At 36.4% G+C, this 22144-nt stretch overlaps 1 protein-coding gene across 12 annotated transcripts in view; it reads right to left on the reverse strand.

Moving 5' to 3' along the window:
- Positions 1-6080: 6080 nt before the first annotated feature.
- The window catches only part of magi1b (membrane associated guanylate kinase, WW and PDZ domain containing 1b), a 158007-nt gene continuing 141943 nt past the window's right edge, over positions 6081-22144 (reverse strand). For 5 of the 12 annotated variants that reach the window (XM_066697996.1, XM_066697999.1, XM_066697995.1 and 2 more), the window contains 7 exons: positions 21029-21325; positions 17976-18179; positions 14619-14712; positions 14289-14385; positions 13578-13721; positions 12543-12681; positions 6081-9328 (listed from right to left, as the gene is read on the reverse strand). In XM_066697996.1, the coding sequence (XP_066554093.1) occupies positions 8301-9328; positions 12543-12681; positions 13578-13721; positions 14289-14385; positions 14619-14712; positions 17976-18179; positions 21029-21325 (2003 nt within the window). In that variant the 3' untranslated portion in view covers positions 6081-8300. Of the gene's footprint in view, positions 9329-11064; positions 11154-12176; positions 12682-13577; positions 13722-14288; positions 14386-14618; positions 14713-17975; positions 18180-21028; positions 21326-22144 lie in introns of those variants that run through there. The other 7 variants (XM_066698009.1, XM_066698008.1, XM_066698003.1 and 4 more) reach the window with 4 other exon arrangements.

Genomic DNA, 22144 nt, shown 5'->3' on the forward strand with positions numbered 1-22144 from the left:
TAAGACTTAAAGTGTTTTGCTCAGTTCTTAAAAAAAAAAAAAAAAAAAAAAAGATTTTATTGTTAATATAAATGTGACTGACATTTTCTTTTCTTTTATTCTGCTGACTCAATAGAGGGCTTTGTTGTCTTGCAGGCTACTCAGTCTCTAACAGCCACTGTCACCTCTGCTCTAGTCAGATTTGACTTAACAACACAAAATCTATTTTTATGTTTCCATGACAACTAAAGAATGCACATCAAGGTCAGTCGGCCCCCTCGCCCTCAGCAATATTACGGATGTCGTAATTATGTGGGTTGATTTTATTAACAGTTCTGCGCTGGCATGAATTGTAACCTGTCATGGTAACATGCCTTTGTTATAAATCTGTGTGCGATAAACTACACCGATTCATATTTAATAAGCAGGTTTAAACCAAATGGAGAAGAGCATTTGCCTTTGGAGACTGCATGTACATAATTCAGACCTCAGCTGCTCGTCACTAGAGGAAATGCTGTAAACTCTGTGCTCAGTCATATCCTCAAGGTGTTCCTGTTGATATATTCCACACTTCTATATCCAGACAGAACCCTCTTCTCGTCAAGACAGTAAGGAACATAATGTCACATTATGACTGGGAATATCACAATGTAACCTGACATTACTTCACTCTTGCAGGGGTTAATTCTGCCTGTGATATTTGAGCCGTACCCATTTTATATATTGTATTAGCAAACTCTACAGTCATCCGATCATCAGATTGTGTGTTCTTGATAAGGTGGTACTGTGGAAGATAATTACTAACCTTCTGACAGAAATTAGATGTGAAAAAAACAAATAATCATGTGAGAGAGGCTTTAGGGAATCCATGCTCTTTTGCACACAAATCACAGACATGTGTATCACACCATGAAGCCATTAGCTTTAGAATGAGTTTCCAGCAAAGTCTATGCATTAGTTGCATATTTTCATTAATTAAATGAATAACTAATGAAATTAATTGCATTGTTCAGTGAGGTAATGCTAAACATGGAAATATATCACACTGTGCAAAAAGTTATACTATTTAAACAGTATTTTTGAAACAAAAAAGGCACATTTTCAGTTCAATTCTATCATATAAGCAACTTAAATAAGTAAGAGTTCAGAAAGGGAGATCCACAGGAGAACGGAAAATAAAGACTGAGTTACTGTACGTCAGTCTATACAGCAAGCAGGGGAGGGCTACTTGAGTGACAGCGTACAGTAGCCTATAGGCAGCTTTGTCAGACGATTCCCTTTATGGATCCCACAATAATGGCATAGGCCCCTGCCCCTTTGGGTAGCATCGTTGAAACGAATCTGTATCTATTAGTATGCAAGAATATTTGACACTGTGCCAATACAATAAGAATGTTTATAAAAACACCTGCATTAATAATTTCCTTATTCAAGCAGGGGACTCATCTGAGAAGAAAGTGTTTGGGTCCTGGCATATGTTTGTACTCTCTGTGACTCTATAGGCAGGAGCATAATAATTACAATGAAATGAAATGTAAATGAAACGGAGATACATATGTTTGTGGGTGTGTGTTACACATGTTCTGCTTAATTGCAGTGTACAACCATATAAACATGAGGACATTTTTGAACATATGCCTCTGTTCAGGTTCACACAAATATTCTGAAGGCTTTCAAATTACTCAGAAAATGGATGGTGTGGAGAAATGCAAAGTCTTTGCAAATTCACATCAAGTAGACAAAGAGACTGTCAATGTAATACACTGTGAACGCTCAGTGTGTGATACGTCTGCCACTAAACTATTCTGAGAGCAAAATGACATCCAATCCACAGTGCAAGTAGTACTTTATCCATGTCAGTGGATCTGAATGTCTCCTGCTTTAGGAGTCTTTTCCTTACAAATGTAAAGCAGGAGACATTCAGATCCACTGACATGGATAAAGTACTACTTGCACTGTATATGTATATATATATATATATATATATATATATATATATGTTGAGAAACTTCAACTGTTTCTCAGTAGCTGTCATCTATTTTTGAAAATGCCAGCTGTCAGTAGAAAGATTCTGAGAAGAGGAAAAAAGAAACAAATTAAACTGAAAACATGAGTTTAGTTTGTCAGACTTTAGAATATACATCTCTTTGTAACATTGTTAACAATAAAGCAAAGATCCCAAACACACAAGCTTTGTTAGGAAATTCTGCTCAGTGTGGAATTCACACTTTTTATGTGGACAGCATGGCTCCTAATTGTGATATGATTACAGCCCTTGAATCGGCAGGGAGACGCCCGTCTTACCAAAACACAGACTCATCCCATTCACGGCTCCTTCTTTAAATCACAAAGACCAAGCAGGTGCATCAGCAGAAGAAAATGGAATTCCGTGTAGACCTAGTTTTTCACAGGATCCATTTTATTTAGTGTAACCCATTAGTACAACGACCAGAGATTTAATCAATTACTTAAAAAGAGAACCTTAACCATTTCTATTCTCCAACAAGATTTTCTTCCATGAAAATAAAGCAGCAGCTGCAACCAAAATGTCTCAACTTTTGTTTTGGTTTGTTTTCCTGTTTTTTTTATGAAGTAATTCATATTGATGTGCCACGACTGTAATCCATTTTCCATTTTGCAGTTATCTGCATACACTAATTGAAGTCTAACTGGGATCTCTAAATTCCATTCAACCTTTATATAGCTCTAAATCATATTGTACACGGGTGAAAAGACATTTAGACAGTCGATTTTACTGTCTGCACAGGCTTTGTTTAAATAATTTACTAACCCTAGGTATTAGTAATTTGAAATTATTTTTTCACTTCATTTTCTGAATATTTAGTATAAGGAAGAGCTATGCATGTCCTTATTAACTGAAAGAACCTTGTTCAAACATTACATTTTAATGACACACTATCAATGTGTCTTTTTTCAGAGGTTAGAAGGTCCTCCCATACACAGAACTGCCTTTGTACCTGTTCACACCACTTACAGAAATAATGAATAGATACCCCCCACCACCCCCATTGCAGTCTATACCGAGAGCTTCATCTGAAGGCCTCAGTCTTTGATTTTTTTTTCTCCCATTATTGTGTAGGCCAGCTTTCAAAATATTATGAAAAACAGGTTTGAGGACATCTTTAAAAAATAAATAAAATAACAATATCATTTAAATATATATATAAATTTGAGAACTACATTAAACTTGCTGGAACAAGTTTAGGTATAGCAATAGATACATCTTTGAGCTGTACTTTGCAGCTTACAAAGTAAAACTCTCAAGCACAAGCAAATCCACAGACGTCTTTATAAGAGCCTCCCCAATGAAAAAGCATTATTGCTTTGTAAAATAATTAATAATTTATCCTAGAATCTCAAGCATAAAAAAAAAACAGCAACAAACAAAAAAAAAAAACTCAAAGATCTTGAAAAGGAGAAAAATTGAACCTAATGTACTGAGTTCTACAGTGAGCCATGCCATGCTAGTAATATGAATCAGATGTCTACAGGTGGCATCATAGAGGGGTCCTATATACTGGATTTGACTTTAATTAAATGTTAAAAGTTAATGTGCACAATTATTGAGTTCCTTCTGATATAGACAATTTAATTTCACTGGCACCATTATGCAGGGGACAATTTCCTCAGTTCCCATTACAACACAAGAAAGATACATCGTTTCAGCAATAACAATTTCTCATCGGCAAACGGCTAAATAGACAAATTGCTATATAAATATTCTCATGTTCATCTTTGTTCTTCCCACTCACCTGAATTCAGTCCAATTTAAAATCTAGAGGATATCTTGGCAAATGACATCAGGGTAGAGGAAGATATGTGCAAAAGATATCACTGCTTGACAGAATGCTGTCGATACATTCTGGAACACAGACATGGTCACATGGTTGTGGGCTTGTCGAAACAATCTGAACTGTTTTCAAAAATTTATTTTTTGGTATAATTTGTATAATTATTATTTATTTTAATTCATTTACATATATTCATGTATTTACCTGTATACACAATTTTAAAAATGTAAATTAAACAAGAAAAAATGTAATATAGAAAAACATTGGAAAACATCTTGGTCTCCCAGGTGGAAAATGCAAAAATAAATAATAATAAGAAAATAAGAAAAATAATTAAGATATCAATTCACTGAATATCATTTTGAATTCCTTTAACGGTATGTGACACATACCAGCACCACATGGCAGCTTACAAATGCTTTTGGGTAAATGCCTTTAAAGGAGATTAATCGCTTGTACCAGTAGTTTGCAAGGTTACGCAGTTTACAATTCCATTCCACTAGGTGACTAATGATACTGGATTTGAAATAAGGAAAGTGCGAGTGCACAGATTGCCAATGAAGAAACTGTCCCGGGGTTACATTCATAATGAAATCCAGCATATACTATATTTTACTCGTTTATTTACTTGTTTATTACGTACTACTCTGTCAAAAAACAAAACAAATAATCAGTTAAATGAATGTCATTCAGCCTATGCATTTCCAAAAGAATGGATGACTATATTAAAATGTAATCATGTTACCAATGTAATTTGTTCCTGGTTCAATGCTTCCAACAGCTCAAGTAATTCGGCTGAGTTGTAATATGATATTTCTGTGTGCTTGCCATAGGGCTTGGTAGATTCATACGTACATGTACCTGAAATGGAAGTAAAATTATGGTGGTGGTTAAATAATCTCTTAAAACACACCCTAGTGTTCTGGAGACTGATTTCAACATCTTTACTGAATGTCAACAACACCTATAATAATCACCAGTGATGTGAATATAATTGGTGTAGCCTTAATAACATATTGTACAGTCTTTCTGCAGTGGTGTGGGATTATAGTCAACCTTGGTCAAGCTGGGCAATTCATTATTTGTCACCCAAAGACATGTATTCAAGTCACTAATTAGCCATTCATTTATTTTGTAAGACTTTAGTGTTTGAAATGCACCAGGAATGAACATTCCTGAAAGCAAATAGCTGACTGAAAATGGCAATACTACTGGTACAAATTCACCTTAATACCTACTAGAAATGCCACTTGGTCAGTAACAATAAATACTCAAAAAATAAAATTGACTTGAGAGAAGAGTATTCCGATTTCAATTCTTCAAGTTATGTGTTGTATGTATTTACACAACAGAAATAAGGGACAGTTCTTGGTTTTGAAAAGACTGAATGAGTGGATTTGTTTTTGAGATGATTCAGAAGTCAAACAATGACATATGACCTGTTTCAAAACCATGTAAAAAAACTGTTTAAATATATATATATATATATATATATTTTTGTTTTTGTTTATTCCAACCATTTAACATCAGGTTTGCCCATACAGCCTAAATATAATTTTACCAGTATTAGTGAGCAGGCTATATGTGCATAAATAATACATAACAAGGCTTTTCCCCACCACCCAAGCATCTTTTGTATACCAGATTGATTAAGTCATTTTCTGCTGGACAAGCTATATCTCGGGGTTAGTAATCTGGAATGTGTTTGGTGGCATATCTCTAAGGATCAGACTATAATATGTCCCTCAGTTAAAGTGAATTTGTATGTAAAATCACACCGTAAAGGATCAATTGGGATATCTACATTGACACCACTTTTCATTTTCGCAGCTCAACGCTGTGATTACATTCTGACTCCCACTCATCCGTCTTTTTCCCATGCATGGATACCTCACGGTGATTGCAATTTTGTTGTTTAGTTATAAGATTTGGAATTAGACGGAGTAGAACAAAACAGCTTCAAATCCCTTAAGAAATAAAGACCGTTCAATTTGGTACATCAGGAATAACACATTTCTTTGCAACTGGATTTTCTACAGTTTGATAATGGACCTCATGAAATGCCTTTGCCTGGACACTTGCTGTGGTCAATTATCAACCAGAAAATGGGAACAAATTTGTCCTGAAAATCTTATGGCAGTGCTGGCTGCCACAAAATCCTCAGCTGTTTTAACAATACAGATACTGTACAGAGTAAAATTATTTAGAAAGCTAATAAAATGCTTTCATTCCTGGGAGGATGAATTTTGATTTTTTTTTAAATGGTACTGCTTAAATCTGACACACTCGTGAATTTGTATGGAAAACTTTATTTGATAATAAAAATAGCATTCACAGACTTCTTTTTCATAGCTACATATACATTGTGATCCATTTCAAGGAAAGAAGCTTGTACTGGGTAAGTCCACATCTACTTGTACTGAGACTAATGTTATGTATAGCCTTATGGGTCAAATAAAGCTATGAACAATGTAGTATTTATATATGCATAGTGTTTTATAAAAAGATTGGCCCATATACTGCTTTTCATCAACACAGAAGATAGCATTATGTCTATAGCACATTGCAAGAAATAATGCTTGAAGAACATAGACTGCATACAAGTGCTTTATAATACACAGGCAGGCCCACCATCAAGAGAAAATTCAAACCAACAAAAAGCTTCAGATTTACTTATATAGTCTTCCATTTTAAAACGGCTTTACATACCTGATTCAGAATACATTAAAATATTTCCCATGAATCATGTGTTCCATTTCAGAAATATAAACACTTATCACATTCCTCACAGCTAAGGTTTATCATAAATTCTCTTTTATACAAGAAAAAGGCAACATTTTTTTTCTTCCAACAGGCTCTGTTAATTACATATTAAATTCTGTACACATGATGGTTGGCCATTAAACTTTGTTACAGTACCATGGCAACAACAGTGATAAAACTTGCAATGCTTTTGTTGTGTGTGTGTTTTTCTTTTTTCATGAGAAAATGTGAAACATTATACATATACACACTAATGCACTGTAAAGCAGCAATTTACTTTAGTGGTCTGACAGTAATGGCAAACATCATGGCTCAGCGAGGCAGTTAGCAATTATTTTCTCAATTTGGTACCACAGCAGACCTTGACCACGCAACACGAAAATGTAGTTTCTCATTTAAAACTCCAGAATGTTTCACTGCTCAATTGAGATACATTTACAGCTGTTTTGAGGCATTACAACCAGAGGTCCTGATTTTACTTAGTTCCTTTCGTTGTCCTCAAAAAGAATGGGGTTCACTATGTTGCTTCAGTGCGCTCTAAAAATGAAGAGTCATTGATAAGATATCTGGGAGTCGGATTCACTTTCTCTTTGTTACCAAAAAGAAAGCACTTCATTGGGATAATTTTATAGGCTCAGCAAAAGGCAGTCCATTCTGCAAAAGAGATCTATAAATCTTCCTAGTACAGCCTTTCTGCTGCTATAGTACATAAAGAACAGTCCATTCATTCTTATAACTATTAGGCATCTTTTTTTTTTTCCTTTCTCAAAAAAAAAAAAAAGGAAAAAGAAACTGAACAGTTCAGCCTTGAATACCCTATCCCCCCACTCGCTTCTTCATGAAAATAGTTTGGGTATAAAAGGGTACAAAAGAATAGTTCACACTTCACTACATATTTCTTTGAGTGCTAATGCTAGCTTATGACGATGTTTCCCTGTATTGTGTTGCTGGAAGGTAGGCGCTGCTGCGATTTACTTTACAGCAGTAGACAGCAGTAGACAGCTAGTACAGTAATTTGAAAAAAATAAGTAACATTTGCCAGCGTGACTGTGAAACACCACTGCCCCCATAATTTAAAAATGTGCTAATTTCTGTGCTGAATTTATATAAATCTTTAAACAGTTGTTGAAGAGGATGTATTTCATATATCATAATTATTACTTTTTAATCTTCCCTTCATTCTTTCAAAGTGATCACTTCCCCATGTACATATATTGCAAACTGTCAAAAACGATACAAACTGAAGGAGATTTGTGCTGTATTCTCGACAAAAATTTAAAAAACAGTGGCACTAGTAAGAAAACAAAGTTGAGACCTTTCAGCTTTAAGACGTACTTAAATCTGGGCATCCGTGATGAGAAACTGCCTAGTGCATGTGAGGGTTCTCTGGAAAAAAAATAATTAAACTCATCGACAATTTTGAGAAGAAAAAAAAAAAAAGGCTTTTTTTTGTCAAAAAACAAAACAAAACTATAAAAAGAAACATCATTTATGGTACTGTTAGGCACATATTTGTTTTTTTGTTGTTGTTTTGTAAAAATCTGATAAATGTATTTATGCAAAACAAACCGATGCAATTTTTGTAAGATTGTACTTCTGCTGTAAGGGTTGGTGAGTTTGGATCTCTGGGAACACAAGAAAGTCAAACCAATAACTTAAATTTCATCAAAACGTCCAGGCTCGGTTTCATCCACAGATGAAGAGTTAGTGTTGTGAGGAGAAATGCAGCACAGCCAAGATGTCAGATCAGATGCTGAGATCATTGGGACTCTCTTTGTAGGGCCTCCGCTTGGGTTCAGGGAGATTTTTGGAAACTCTCGGGTTGGACTTCAAAGTATTATACTCCTTGACTAGGGGCAAGACCGATTCTTCTATGGAGCTTCCATCAGACAACTCATCCCTCATGAAACTCTCATTTTTGTAATGTCTCTCAGGTGATCTGTCTCTCAGCAAACTTTCCACTCTGTTCTTCCTGTCGAGTGTCCCATCTTTTAGAACATTTTCCTTCTTGTAGTTGGTTTCTGGCGACCTGCTTCTTGTGAACTTCATTTCTCTGTAATTCCTTTCTGGCGCCTCATCCTGCTTTACGTCTTCCTTTCTGTAATTCCCTTCTGGTGACATACCCCTCAAGTACTTTTCCACTTTGTAGTTTCGATCAGTTGCCCTCTCTTGCGGTTGTCTCTCGGGAGAGCGCTCCAGTCTTCTGTCCATCGACTTGGCTCTCCTCCTGTCAGGAGATGAATCCCGCCTCCTTTCCAGTAATTGTCTCGTATCCCCATATCTGTCCAGAGAACTCCTACGCTGGGGAGAGTGGTGCTCTCTCCGTCTCTGAGGAGACCTCTCCCATCTTCTCCCCTGCCTCCCGTCTATGGTGTTTTCTGCACTCCTGGTTCTACTTCGTCTCTTGTCAGGAGAATGATGTTTTCTGTGGTGTGAGCTGTGCTCCGTTTTCCTCCTACTGGGATTCTCATCTTTCATGTCGTCAGCCTTCTTGCCATGTCGCCTATGTCTTCTACGTTCTGGTGACCGGTGTCTTGAATGGCTCTTGTAGTTTCCATGGCTGTTCCATGTGTGGTGGTGATTGGAGTGTCTGCCGTGCTCCCTGCTGCCTGCAGGTTCCCTCATCCTCCTGTCCTCATATTGTGATGATTTGTGACGATCTGGTGGATAACTGGACTCCGATGATGGGTGTAATCGACTGTTTGATGGCAAGGTTTTCACTTCCGAAACATTTTGTGAACCTGTGGTGGGACTGTTCCTGTCATTGCTGGCGTCTGTAACACACACAGAGAGTAAGGGGTTTTGGCACAAATTAGCATTTGTCATATCTGGACAAGGTTTCCATTCTGCATTATTAACTACTTAGCCGTTAACATGATCAGAAGCCAGTTGTCAGGTTAAATTCAGCAAATGTTTTTGTTTTTTTATGTATTACTTTAGATTTTTTAAATTAATTTATTACACTATATTAACAGCATAAATATTAGTATTAATGAGCCAGAAGCAAAAATGCAAGAGCACTTATGAAACAGCCAAAACTGCTGACAAAACAGGCTAGAAACTCAAATCTCATCATTGTGGATTTCTGGATTCAAATAAAAATTTAAGTTTGTTTTATCAAAGGACAATATTTTATATATTTGAGATTGTATTAAATAAGTGGTAAGTTTAAAAGCTTTTACATATTTAAAATGCTAAGATCTGCATGCGAAAAAGCAGACAGCATTATTGCAGCTAATGAAGTGATGCAATCTACTGTAATTTCATTTAATTTCATTTTCACTTTTTTTCCTGTTTTAATTCAATACATTATTTTGAATTATATGTATTGTATTTTAACTTCAATTCCATTCATATATAATATAATTTCACTGTAATCGGAATAAGGTGGGCTTATTTAATCAGTCATCATATTATATAATTCTATAGAAATTCCCTGATACTTGTTTTGACTGTACTGATTGACACAAACTTAATTGATTAAATGTATGTTTTTGCGAGAACAGTTATCCTTAAATACTTAGCTTTATACTGATATTTTTATGTATGCAATTAACTGCAATTAGAATGTGTATTGCATTTACTATTTTACAATATTTTTTTTTTTCTAATTTAATCATTTATAAAAATCTAAGTGCACATACAAATTATTTGACATACTTCTTCAGATCTTTTTAATGTGATATTTTGTGATGGAGTCTTATTCGCCATATTGTCTTGCAATGGAATCTTGTATTTATGCTTGTAAATGTACTATATTGCAGTAATTTTGTGAACAAAAGTCACCTAGACATATTCAAGAGGAACATTGCACTTGTTCTAGGACAGTTAAATTATCTTATGTTTTATATTATGTTTTAAGTCTTTTCCTGTACTCATGAATGATAAGATCATTTATTTTATGCAAGCACGAAGAGCAATCAAGAAAGTAATTGAAAACCGCTTGGAGCTTTAGCATCGATAGCCCTATATAACCAAGGGAGCTTTTAGGTATGAGATAACATGATCTTGCATACTGCTGCAGCTCACTATTTGTCACACTTCACACATTACCTGTGGATAAAAATCAGACTCTGGCTGTTAAACACCCCCCAGCCTATTTAAAGAGCACGCAGAATCACCGCACTATAAAATAGGGATCCACAACTGTTTTGTTAAAAGCTGACACGTATTCAGCGGCAAAATTATAACAGCTACATAGCAGAAACAACACACAAGGGGTGAAGAAATATTAATGAGGTGAAAAACGACTAAGAAAGAACGTGTGTGGGGAGAGGGGAGTCAAAAGAAAAAAAAAGATAGGCATCGCATTTAAAACGTGGACACATTTCCAGACATAAATGCGAGGAGTAATGCATGAATCCATGTATCATTGACAGCGCACAGGCAGGCATTACGCAGTGCAGCGTGTATCTCAATGAATGGATTCATAGGCATGAAGCACAGCACAGGAGACAGTGAATCAGGCCACACCACAGAGAGACCTAAGGCACGGATTTCATCTACAAACCGTAGTTTGATTATGGCCCATAAGGTAGAAACAAGGTTCCCCCAGCTTGTCATTTCTCATACATGCAGCGAGATGGGGAGGAATCATCGCTGAAGGAAGGCGGAAGAGCCCAGCATAAAGAGGAGAGAAAGAGAAATAAAAAATATATAAAATAATAAAAGAAAATCAAACAAAAGAAATCAGAAAAAGAGAAAAGCAGAAAGGTTTAGATTTTCCAAATAGCCAGAAGAAAGAAGAATTAACCTTTTGTTTTATTATGGAAACAGGTGTTTATTTTTCAAAGAGCAAGATTGTCAAGGTAATACCCATGTGACTGAAAAATCAACAGATATAGAACCTTCACGAGAGCCGAGGACACCCACAGCAGCTTAAAGATCACCCCCAACAGTCGACAGAGAAACGAGACAACAGGATGTATGCACAACACTGGATTAACAATCTATAGCATCATAATCATCAAATGAAATAAAAATACTGGCAGTGGTCTAGGATGTGAAAAAGTACAAAATGTTATAAAAATATACAACCTCACAGAGAAACTATTTTGATGTAGGAAAAACAAACAATTCACATCACATTGACAGCCTAATAAATTACATTTATGGACACTTTAAATGGTAACTAATCCCAAGCACCACACAGAAGCGACGGTAAATGCATTTAGGAATTTCTAAGTATCAATCTATCAGAGAGAGAGAAAATAAAATCCGATTTCCATAAATATTACAGAAAAGGGACATTTCGTTTGACTTTTTGTCTTAACTCTTAAGAATTATTAATATATTTGTGTAAATATATTAATATTGTAAATTCATTTAAATATGTTTTTTTTAACATTGTTATTTGTCATAAAAGCAAAATGAAACGACCACAAAAAAATAGTGGAATTACTTTCGGGATTAGTTGACCTTCAAGTATATCAGATTCCTATAACAATTACAGTAGGTGACAACATATTTATGAGTAGTGAAGGTGACTTTAAACTATGTGGCAAAAAGACATATACAGTATTGTGACTTCCCATTTGATGGGGATAGAGTATAAGGATTTTTTTATGTTAAAGGCCCTTAATTTCAGTAGTTTATAATTTCCTTCAATAAATACTATAAATATGTAAATGAAACTTTTATTATAAGCACATTTTTACCAATAGAGAGCATTTCAGACATTTTGACTCAATGAAATGCAATAAATCAGGTTTTATGACCTTACAGCAGGCATATTTCAAGTAGTCAAAGGATACTATTTTTTTTTTATAAAAAACAAAACAACAGCTATATAACTCTTCTTACAGGTTCTCCTTATACTTTACCCCAGCGAAAGAAAGCAAGCATAAGACAAGACAATGAAAGTATCAGAGCCCAATCTGCAGGAGCTGTAAGACGTGGTGTGAAGAAAGAGTTCCCCATTTAGATCCCGACACACAATTCATGGAGTGATGGCAGGGGAGAAGGGAATGTTTTCATAGATTGACCCACCATATTCAGGCACAGAGCCATCTCCACGTTTCAGAACCATGCGGACTCTGCGACCCCCAGTTTTAATCAGTTCTATTGCACGGGCGTGTTTCATGTTTTTTGTGCTCTCTCCATTGATCTCCATGATCTCATCACCAACCTGTGAAAGGAGGCAGAAAGAACAGAGATTGGAAGAGGGGAAAAATACAATACACATTCAGATTTGTGGAATTGCGCAATCCAACTTTTGTGCAGATGTCAGCATAGGGAAAAGACCATTCGATAGTCATTATGTTCTTGATTACATTGTTTTGTTATTTTTATTTAATACAACCTATTTTTATGGTGGACAATTGCTGACCACCATTATTAGGGAAAGTAGCAATAGAGGAAGGCAAAGAACATTTTCCCCCACCATTTACATCAGTCTGTGCTATATCTGGCAAGGGAATAACAAATCCATAGAAATATTTATACTTTTGACATTTCCATTAGAGTACTGTAAGGTGTTCCCATTAACATCACATCTAACAAACCACACTCACAGCAGCAGTGAAGAGTGATGGCATTTTATAGGTATACACCCATACGGCAGTTAGCCTCCTGCTACAAGCACACAGATTATAATACTCTCTTGATATTCAGGAACAGACCTGTAATTATCCCAGCAAATCAAGCTCTGAACTCAGGCTGCTGCTACTGAACCGTTTTGTTGTTTTGGTATTCTTGTACTTGTTTGTTGATTTTATTATTTTATTTTACAGGACATTTGAATATTGTTGTGGAAAAAAAAAATACGTGTTTAGATTTCTATCTCATTGTCTTATCTCTACATATACCACATATGTATGCTTTTCTTACAGCAATGTATAAGAATAGGTGTCTTCCATTTACAAAAGTGATGGAGAACCGACTTCAAACCCTTTCATACCAGCATTAAACTGATATAAAGTCAACCGAAGCCACCATGGGCTCATTTTCCATGCTATTGTATTAAACTAGGCAAAAGAGACACTGATCTTCACCAAGTTGTGTCTGAGGAAAAGATGCACATACCCTCATCTTCCCGTTGCGGACAGCAGCACCATCTTCGGCCAATCGCAGAACATAGAGATCCATGTTGTACTCCCGCCCCCCCCTCAGGCTGAATCCAAACCCTTTAGTGTCCCTTTCGAGATCGACCGAGTAACATTCTGGATCCTGGAGGTGAAACAAAGCACCAAAAAAACACAGTCAGGCTTATTCCTACAACTGACAAAGTAAAGTAAAGACTATCTCACAGGCACTGAGGAGACTGAATCCCAAAGAGTCTGACCATACTTTCCAGGAGGAGGCCTGTTCCAGTGTAAAGACAAAGGACACAACATAAAGGAAAAACAAAGAGTCGATAAATTAATAATTTATGCAGCCAGTCGTGCTAATGTTGAGGCACTCAAGTGTTTCCAGAAGCAGTGAAAAGGATTCTAAAGTAATGAAAGATGACGTTGGTTTAAGAATTTGTCAGAAAGTGGAAGATTTTACTTCTTTGTGTTAATAAATAAACGTTCATTAAAATGGAGGGAGTTATATCTTTTACGTTTTGCCCTTTGAGAACAATTTTTGGCTGTGTTTACCATGGGTGGTAATGCATTTTTACACATTAACAAATACATACATGAATATACAAAGAAATAAATAAGTAATACGTAAACAGTAATAGTTTTGTCGAGGGTTGACCAATAAAATGTTAGTATCCTAGTCACAAATATGAAATAGATCAATATTTACCTGTGCTTGGGGTTGTGTTGGTGCTGTTGGAGGTGGCAACTGTTGCGGTGGGGCTTTAAATTCAAAATGTGAATCCTGTTTTGGTTTTGTATTGTTCCTGAAACAAAATACGGATGTATACTTATGTGGACAAATCTTTTCACAGCATTTGCAGAAAAAAATGTCATTGTTATCACAGAAAATAAGTACAAACCAAACAGTCCATAATAGGAATTGCTTATGCTACAAAAGGTCATATTATGCACTGATATTTCTGTCAGTACTTGGAAATCAGCGTTGGTATGATTCTTCAAATGATCAAATCCCAGTGACAGGCCTGTGAGTGCTTACCTTGCCTCTGGTGCAACCTGTTGTTGAGGTGTATGTGTGGTCGTAATGGTTGCAATCTTTTCTGCATTAGTCAACAATGACGCGTTGGAGGATTCTGGGAAGAAAAGAGAGTTAAAAGGATAAGTCCCAACTCAAATAATAGTTCTTTATATAAAAAAGATCCACCTGAAACATTCATTTAAGGCATATCTAACAGCAGTTCACTGTAGCACAGTAGGCTGACAAGGTTAAACCATGTTATACAATTCAAGCTACAATGTCTGAAGAAATACGCACAAGGCTCCAGTAATGCATAGCTGTGAAGGCTACAATTTATGAATGTTTATGACACATTTCTCCTTCACTGGAGAAAGCAGTAACTAGGTGGGCAAAGCACCATGTCCAGCAATAAAAAAAGAAATATAAAATACAAAACACACACTGTATATAAAAGTCACGTGACTACTGGCATTTTCTTTTCTTTTATGTCAAACTAACTTTTCCAGATTATTCTCCACGGCAGTCTCATTCTTTAAACTGTGTATTCCCTGAATGTCTCTCTCTCTTGATCCAATCCGTCTCCCGTTTTCCCAAGTCTGGTTCTTTTTATAGACTGGACGACCCCAATTCTCTGCAGGTCGGCCTTCTGCATCAGCAACCTGCCCTTGCGAAGTATTTTCTCTGCCTTTCGCCTCCCACGCAACTCTTCTACTTCAGACCTTTCACTGTCTCCCTTTCTCTGCTCACCTCAGGTGTGAGACTCGTGTCTTGCCTAACACTATCCCCTTTTATCTTCAGTCTTTCCCTAAACTCCTTCTTGTCCCCTCCACTAATCTTGCAGTAGGTTGTACTCCATATTCTTCTACTTCATTGTATTATAATCCCTCTGAAGAATCTTAGTCTGTAGTTCACCATTACTATATAACCTGTTCAATCATTCTACACTCCACCTTTTGACTACTATCCACTACAATCGACAATATAAGCACCGCAACATAAAAAAATACAGTAACTTATAAGTTTATAATGCAGTTGTATTGTTGAAAGTTTGTCACCTTGGATAAAGGCATCAGTGAAATACAAAAATACAAATCATACCCCACAGCACTCATTGTAGATTGTGAAGGGCACTGAAATAATCACCAATGTGTCATTGCTATGCCAATGCATGAGATAACATCGACCACTTAAAAAAAATGCTGGCAGCTAAGAAAGGTATTGAATTATTGAATTGTTGCGGACTTATTCAGGTGTATGTCTATAGTGGCAAAATATGGTTTACAGAGCACTGCAAAAGCAATGCAAGAGCTTTTTGCCTTTCATAAGCTAAGTTGTACTATTTCTAATTTTGAGCACCTGTTTTCTCCCATTTCCAATTGAATTGTGTTGCTGCAACTCACACCTGAAAGCTCCCAGATACATTATTTTCCCCATATGTAAAAATACTTAAATCAGCAGATGTTGTCAAGCCATTGGGTCCTGTTTTTATGCCCTGGCTGATTTGGTTCTCCCAGGTCTCTCCAGTCAAGATTACCAACAAAAAAGAATACCTGATATTACATTTGTTGTTAATTGTTTAACCTATAGCAGAAATAATGGAGAACCTGCTTCATAGAAACTGCTCCAGAAACGTTCAGCTCAATGTGATCTCAATACATTCTACTGATTTTAAAGAGCCTATCAGACATATGAATTAGGTTTTTATATGTGGCTTAAAACAAACAAAAGGCTTTGAAATATATTAGGGTCAGAGGCTCTTTCAGCTACTGTAGCAGAAAACAATAGGGGTTAACGGCATTTGTTAACACCTTGACCTTCTCAAATAACAAAAAAACAAACAGGGGCTATACAAGAATCTATCTTCCCAGGAAAAAAGAAAGAAAGAAAGAAATAAAATAGTAAAGGCACACTCCCTTGAAATTTAAATTGCATTAAGCCATAAGCCTTGGTAATGCAATACACATTATTCATTATTTTTTAATGTAAATCTGATTTTTCCTCCAGTAACCATGCACATCAGCAAAATGCATTAATTCCTAATTTGGTTAGTACCCTGACAGTGCTGTGCTCCTTGGTGTAAGAACTGCTTTGCATATAGAAGAAAAAAACGACACCACTTCCATATTCAAAAAAATACATATTTTGTTGCAAAACTGTGCTGCAGTTCAGTTTTATCTATCCGTACATGTATTCACTCATAACAAAAGTAAATTAGCTACTTTTATCTCAATTTTTAAAACAAACTGCCTCACTTTATTTAACAGATGGCTTCACTTGAAGTAATGCGAACTTCAGTTTAGGAGTTTTTTTCTTCTTCTTAATTAAGCTACATTTACAAGGCTCTCTGGGGGGTTTGGATTTAAAGCCACGCAGTGAGCTTTCATCTTAACCTTAAAAAGACAGAACATTTCATTGACCACAAACAACCGCAGCTAGTGACAGGCAGTAATGATTAAAATATTGTTCTTCTTCTTTACAAGAACTACATATAATATCTACCGAAGCGGCCCATGGCCTTCAACTGAAATATGCATTGTGATCTGTGACATGTCCAGACAGTAAATAATGCAGAGGAACAGTAGAGGGTGGATGTTCTGCCCATCTCTTCTATTTTTTTCCCCCACTTCAGGCTACATTTCCTGAGCATATGGACAGTAAAGAACCAACAATCTCCTAGCTTATACAAAATATGCTGTTTTTAATTATTTTCAAGTCAATACAGACCTGTTTTACTCGGTTTGTAAGGATTTTCCTGCATCTGTTTGAGCTAAATCTCCAAAATCTCCATAACTTCAACGTAAGCTCCACCTTTTGCCTTAAGGATTCAATCTTACAGTAAATGTATTTCTATACACAAAATATACACCATACCCAGCCTTGTAATTCAGGACTTTACAATCAACCTATTTCTGTCCACTTTTGTGTTGTGTTATGTTTTCTTAGTATGTAAAAAAAAAAAAAAAGTAATATTAATTGTAGCACTTCACTAAGTCAACCTGGGAAAAGGTAATCATCACAGGAACACATAGTCTGAAGGTACAAAGGTTCGTTAGCCAGGTATTGAAATACAGTTCTACCGAAGATTCATCCAGACATTCCTGCAGGGTCATATATTTCTCTTGTAGCCAGAAACTATTTCACAAGTTTGAATACTGTATCCTGTATTAACTGTGATTCAGATGGAAAATATGTATTGAATCTTTTCCATTTCAAGAAAGTATAAGTATTTATACCACTAGTACCAGCATGTTACCAAATCCACATAACTAAGTGGTCTGGTCTAGGAACCTTCTTCAGTAATAATCTAAAACCTTCAACATTTACCCTGTATTACAGACCTAGTGTCATCGTATAAATGATGCCCAGAAACTAACTTACCATCTCCTGGAATGATTCTTAAGGTGACTGTATTTCCTGCTTCCTTGATTAAGTTCACAATGTCGGAGTGCGACTTGTTGGTGATCGAGCATCCATTTACAGCCAGGATTCGGTCTCCCACTTTCAGCTTTCCACAGCGGTCTGCTGGGCTCCCCTCAATAATCCGACCTATTTTGTGAGGCATGGCCACACAAGCATTTCCAGCTTTTGCATAATATTTTTTGTTTTGTTTATTTGTTTGTGTGATTCATAGATTGATTTTTGAACAGAGGTAAAGGGAAAAAGAAGAGGAGAGGAAAGGGGAAACAGAAGGTTAAGGGTTAATTAACCAAGCCACCAAGCAAATCCAATAGAGGAATTGACCCAAAACCTGCCCTTCTCAAAACGAAAACATTGGCCAAGAACTTAAAGAGCTTTGAGGTTCTGAACAGCATGCCGAGGTTTTTAACTGTCATTCGAATCGATCAAACCGAATCTACTATTGTACCCGTATTATTCTTTATCTGTATATGTAGATCTACTTATGCATCAAGATTGATCGTAAAAGTCATTATAATATGTAGTGCTGGGCTTGGCTAATTAAAACTGCTTTTGGTTACTTTACTAGAAAGAATGAAATCCTAATATGTGGCCTATTAAAAATGTATTATAAAACTATATCTGTATTTGCAGACACATAAGAAAATATTCCACATTAGTAGGGCTTAGACTAACCAACACAGCATAATGTACTTTACATTAATCACTGACGACAATATCCAGAAAAGACCATGTTGCCTTAATGTGATTTTTGGGGAGCAGAAATCGATTACTATATACTCCTTTTACAATCACATGGTTTAGCAGTCAGGGGCCTGTAATGAGATTACTCGTTTGGATCCAGAAAGATGGATATTACTTAATTTGTTTAGTATAGATGTCTTAATGAGGGTACTTTATTACCCCATGTCACAAACATGCTGACACCTACTGTAGCAGCGAATACATGAGGGAAAACACTGTGCATTTATTTACGGTGCTTATCTTTGCAAGCCCTCTGGCTTTCTTTTCTCTGATATTCATATTTATAATTTCGCCTACAAATTGTGGATCTTATCTTCATCGTTATAAAGCCCTGCACGATTGCGTGCTTGTATAACATTTTTCTTCCCCTCGCTGACTGTGTATTACTTCCAGCCCCTTTCATTTTTCCAAAATAAGATCTATATGAGGACATAATACAGTCTGCCTAGTGCAAGACACAGCTGTTCTGCAGTGGTAACAGAGAAGAGCATTCGGAGAGATGAAGCGGCAATGCATTAATGAGAAATAAATTGCCAGGAGAAAACTGCTCTTAATTTGCCATGCAGACCGACCGATCCTAGGAGTCTGGCTTCAAATGCTCCGCTTCTCATTTCCAAACATTAGCAATCAATAGATATTGCGTTGTTGAAAGCTTACCAGAGAGAATTCTTGCCAATGTTTTCATCTTTGCGTTTTAGATAGGGATGGATTGATTGATTTTTTTTTTTTTTATGTAATGCGATTTGCTAAAGCAAAAAATGCCCCAGTCATACCACACCAAGATACATAGTGTACTTATTTCTTCTAGATGTGGATCATCAAGAGTATAACAGATAGTCACCCAAGACAGCAAAAAGGGAAGGTACAAGACTTCCACACAGTCAAAGGCATAGACAAGCACTGTACAGTGACAGGTAGAAACTCCATGCAGGGTGATTAGGTAGCTGCAGAATGCATTAAGTAGTCACATATGTTCAATTCATCATATTGCCAAACTCCTTCTGACAACATGAACACAGTATCAATGGAGAAACCACATAAACAGCTTGTTTCACATATTCTTATTTGCACTTATGTTGAATGTTGACTTACATAATATTGAGGTGAAAACAGCAGTTTATGTATCTGACTTAAATTAACTTTTGAAATATTTGGCAACTGAATAATTACCATCAAATGAATCTTGTTTTTGTTAACTGGTTATTTAAAAACTGTTATAATATTCTACGACTAACAGGTGCAGAATGACTCTATTCTAATGTTGTTAATTGACTTCGATTTAAATACAATTTCTGGACTTGCAGCAATATTTCTAATGCTTTGTGACATCTGGCCAACTTCAACTGAATAATGTAATTTCAATATTTATAAACACCAGTACTTATATGTAGTATACTTCAAAAATACATTGAATTAATCAGTTAGGGTAGGAACAGTGTATACATGAAAAATGTGTTGATGGAGTAGGTGTTACAAATTCTACAGAGCAACTGTCCTGTACATAAAAGATCCCACATTTTCATATAAATGTGTTTCACAAAATAATGGCTTTTTGAATTCTGCCTGCTCATTAAGTAGTTACATAATTTTTTTTTGCTGAAGCTACTTAAATTAAATGAAGTCTGTGACTAAATGAAAAAACAAACGTTAACATAGTATAATTCTATCTGTAATATAGTATCAATCATTCTCATGCATAATGCATCAGAACATACTGTATATTTATGTGAGTAAGGGCTATAAATGCATAATAAATTCTAGTTATTTACTCAGTTCTGTGGAAACAATAAAACAACCTTCTTTACTGGCAGCTCAGGCATCATATTACAAATTAAATGTAACTGCTACCATAATATTTTTCTGTAACTTGATACACATTGAACTGTATGAATATGTGTCATGTGCTAATGAAAGAGCATGTGACATTTCCATATAGATATAATTCTCTCTTTATGGTGAAAGTACAATCAAATCAAAGTCCTGCCCAGTCCATGTACTTTAACATTAGGACAACTACATTTGGTTGGAGACCTAAAAAGCAAAACATATTTGGTCTCAAGGAGCCAATTGGAAGGTGGGGAAAAATATCACCATGTTTCTATTTTCATTTTTATTTGAAAGACAGCCGTAACTGGCATAAACATGATTGTGAGTTTTCCCATCATGCTTCCCATCATTCCCAAGTAATAATTCAAATATTTACATAATCCACAAATACTTTCTGTAGGAACTGATTGGCCGATACAAGATGGTGGAAAGGTAGAGCTTACCGAAAGTGGTTCCCGCCTCGGGTCGGCTGACAGAGGACACGATGACGAAGCCGAAGCCCTCGTTCTCCCCACGCCGGATCTCCACGTCATAGGGCTGGACCGCCGTACTGACCACCGCGCTGCCCCCGCCGCCCCCGCTGCCGATGCCACTGGTGCTGCCGCTGCCCGAGCTCACAGTGTTCAGGGAGTTCTGGCTGCCTTGGGGGGTGCGCTTCTCCTCGGTGAGGGAGGGAGCCTGGTTACTGCTGTGGTGGGAAGACGCAGGGGATGCTGGGACATCGTTGTCGCCTTTGGATACTGAGGGAGAGCAGAAAGAAAAAATATATACAGTACCGTTCACAAGTTTGGGGTCACTTAGAAATATTCTTGTTTTCGAAAGAAAAACAAAATATTGCCCATTAAAATAACATCAAATTGATCAGAAATACAGTGTATTCATTGTTAATGTTGTAACTGGAAACGGCTGATTTCTAATGGAATATCTACACAGGCGTACAGAGGCCCGTTATCAGCAACCATCAGTCCTGTGTTCCAATGGCACGTTGTGTTTGCTAATCCAAGTTTATCATTTTAAAAGGCTAACTGGTCATTAGTAAACCCTGTTACAATTATGTTAGCACAGCTGAAAACTGTTGTGCTTATTAAAAAAGCAATAAAACTGGCCTTCCTTAGACTAGTTGAGTATCTGGAGCATCAGTAATTGTGGGTTGGATTACAGGCTCAAAATGGCCAGAAACAAAGAACGTTCTTCTGAAATGCATCAGTATATTCTTGTTCTGATAAATTAAGGCTATTCCATGTGAGAAATTGCCAAGAAACTGAAGATCTCGTACAACGCTGTGTACTACTCCCTTCACAGAACAGAGCAAACTGGCTCTAACCAGAATAGAAAGAGGAGTGCGAGGCCCCGGTGCACAACTGAGCAAGAGGACAAATACATTAGAGTATCTAGTTTGAGAAACAGACGCCTCACAGGTCCTCAACTGGCAGCTTCATTAAATAGTACCCGCAAAACACCAGTCTCAACATCAACAGTGAAAAGGCGACTCCGGGATGCTGGCCTTCTAGGCAGAGTTGCAAAGAGAAATACATATTTCAGACTGGCCAATAAAAAGA

The sequence above is a fragment of the Amia ocellicauda genome, chromosome 3 (assembly GCF_036373705.1).
Source record: "Amia ocellicauda isolate fAmiCal2 chromosome 3, fAmiCal2.hap1, whole genome shotgun sequence".
NCBI classification, from domain to species: Eukaryota; Metazoa; Chordata; class Actinopteri; order Amiiformes; family Amiidae; genus Amia; species Amia ocellicauda.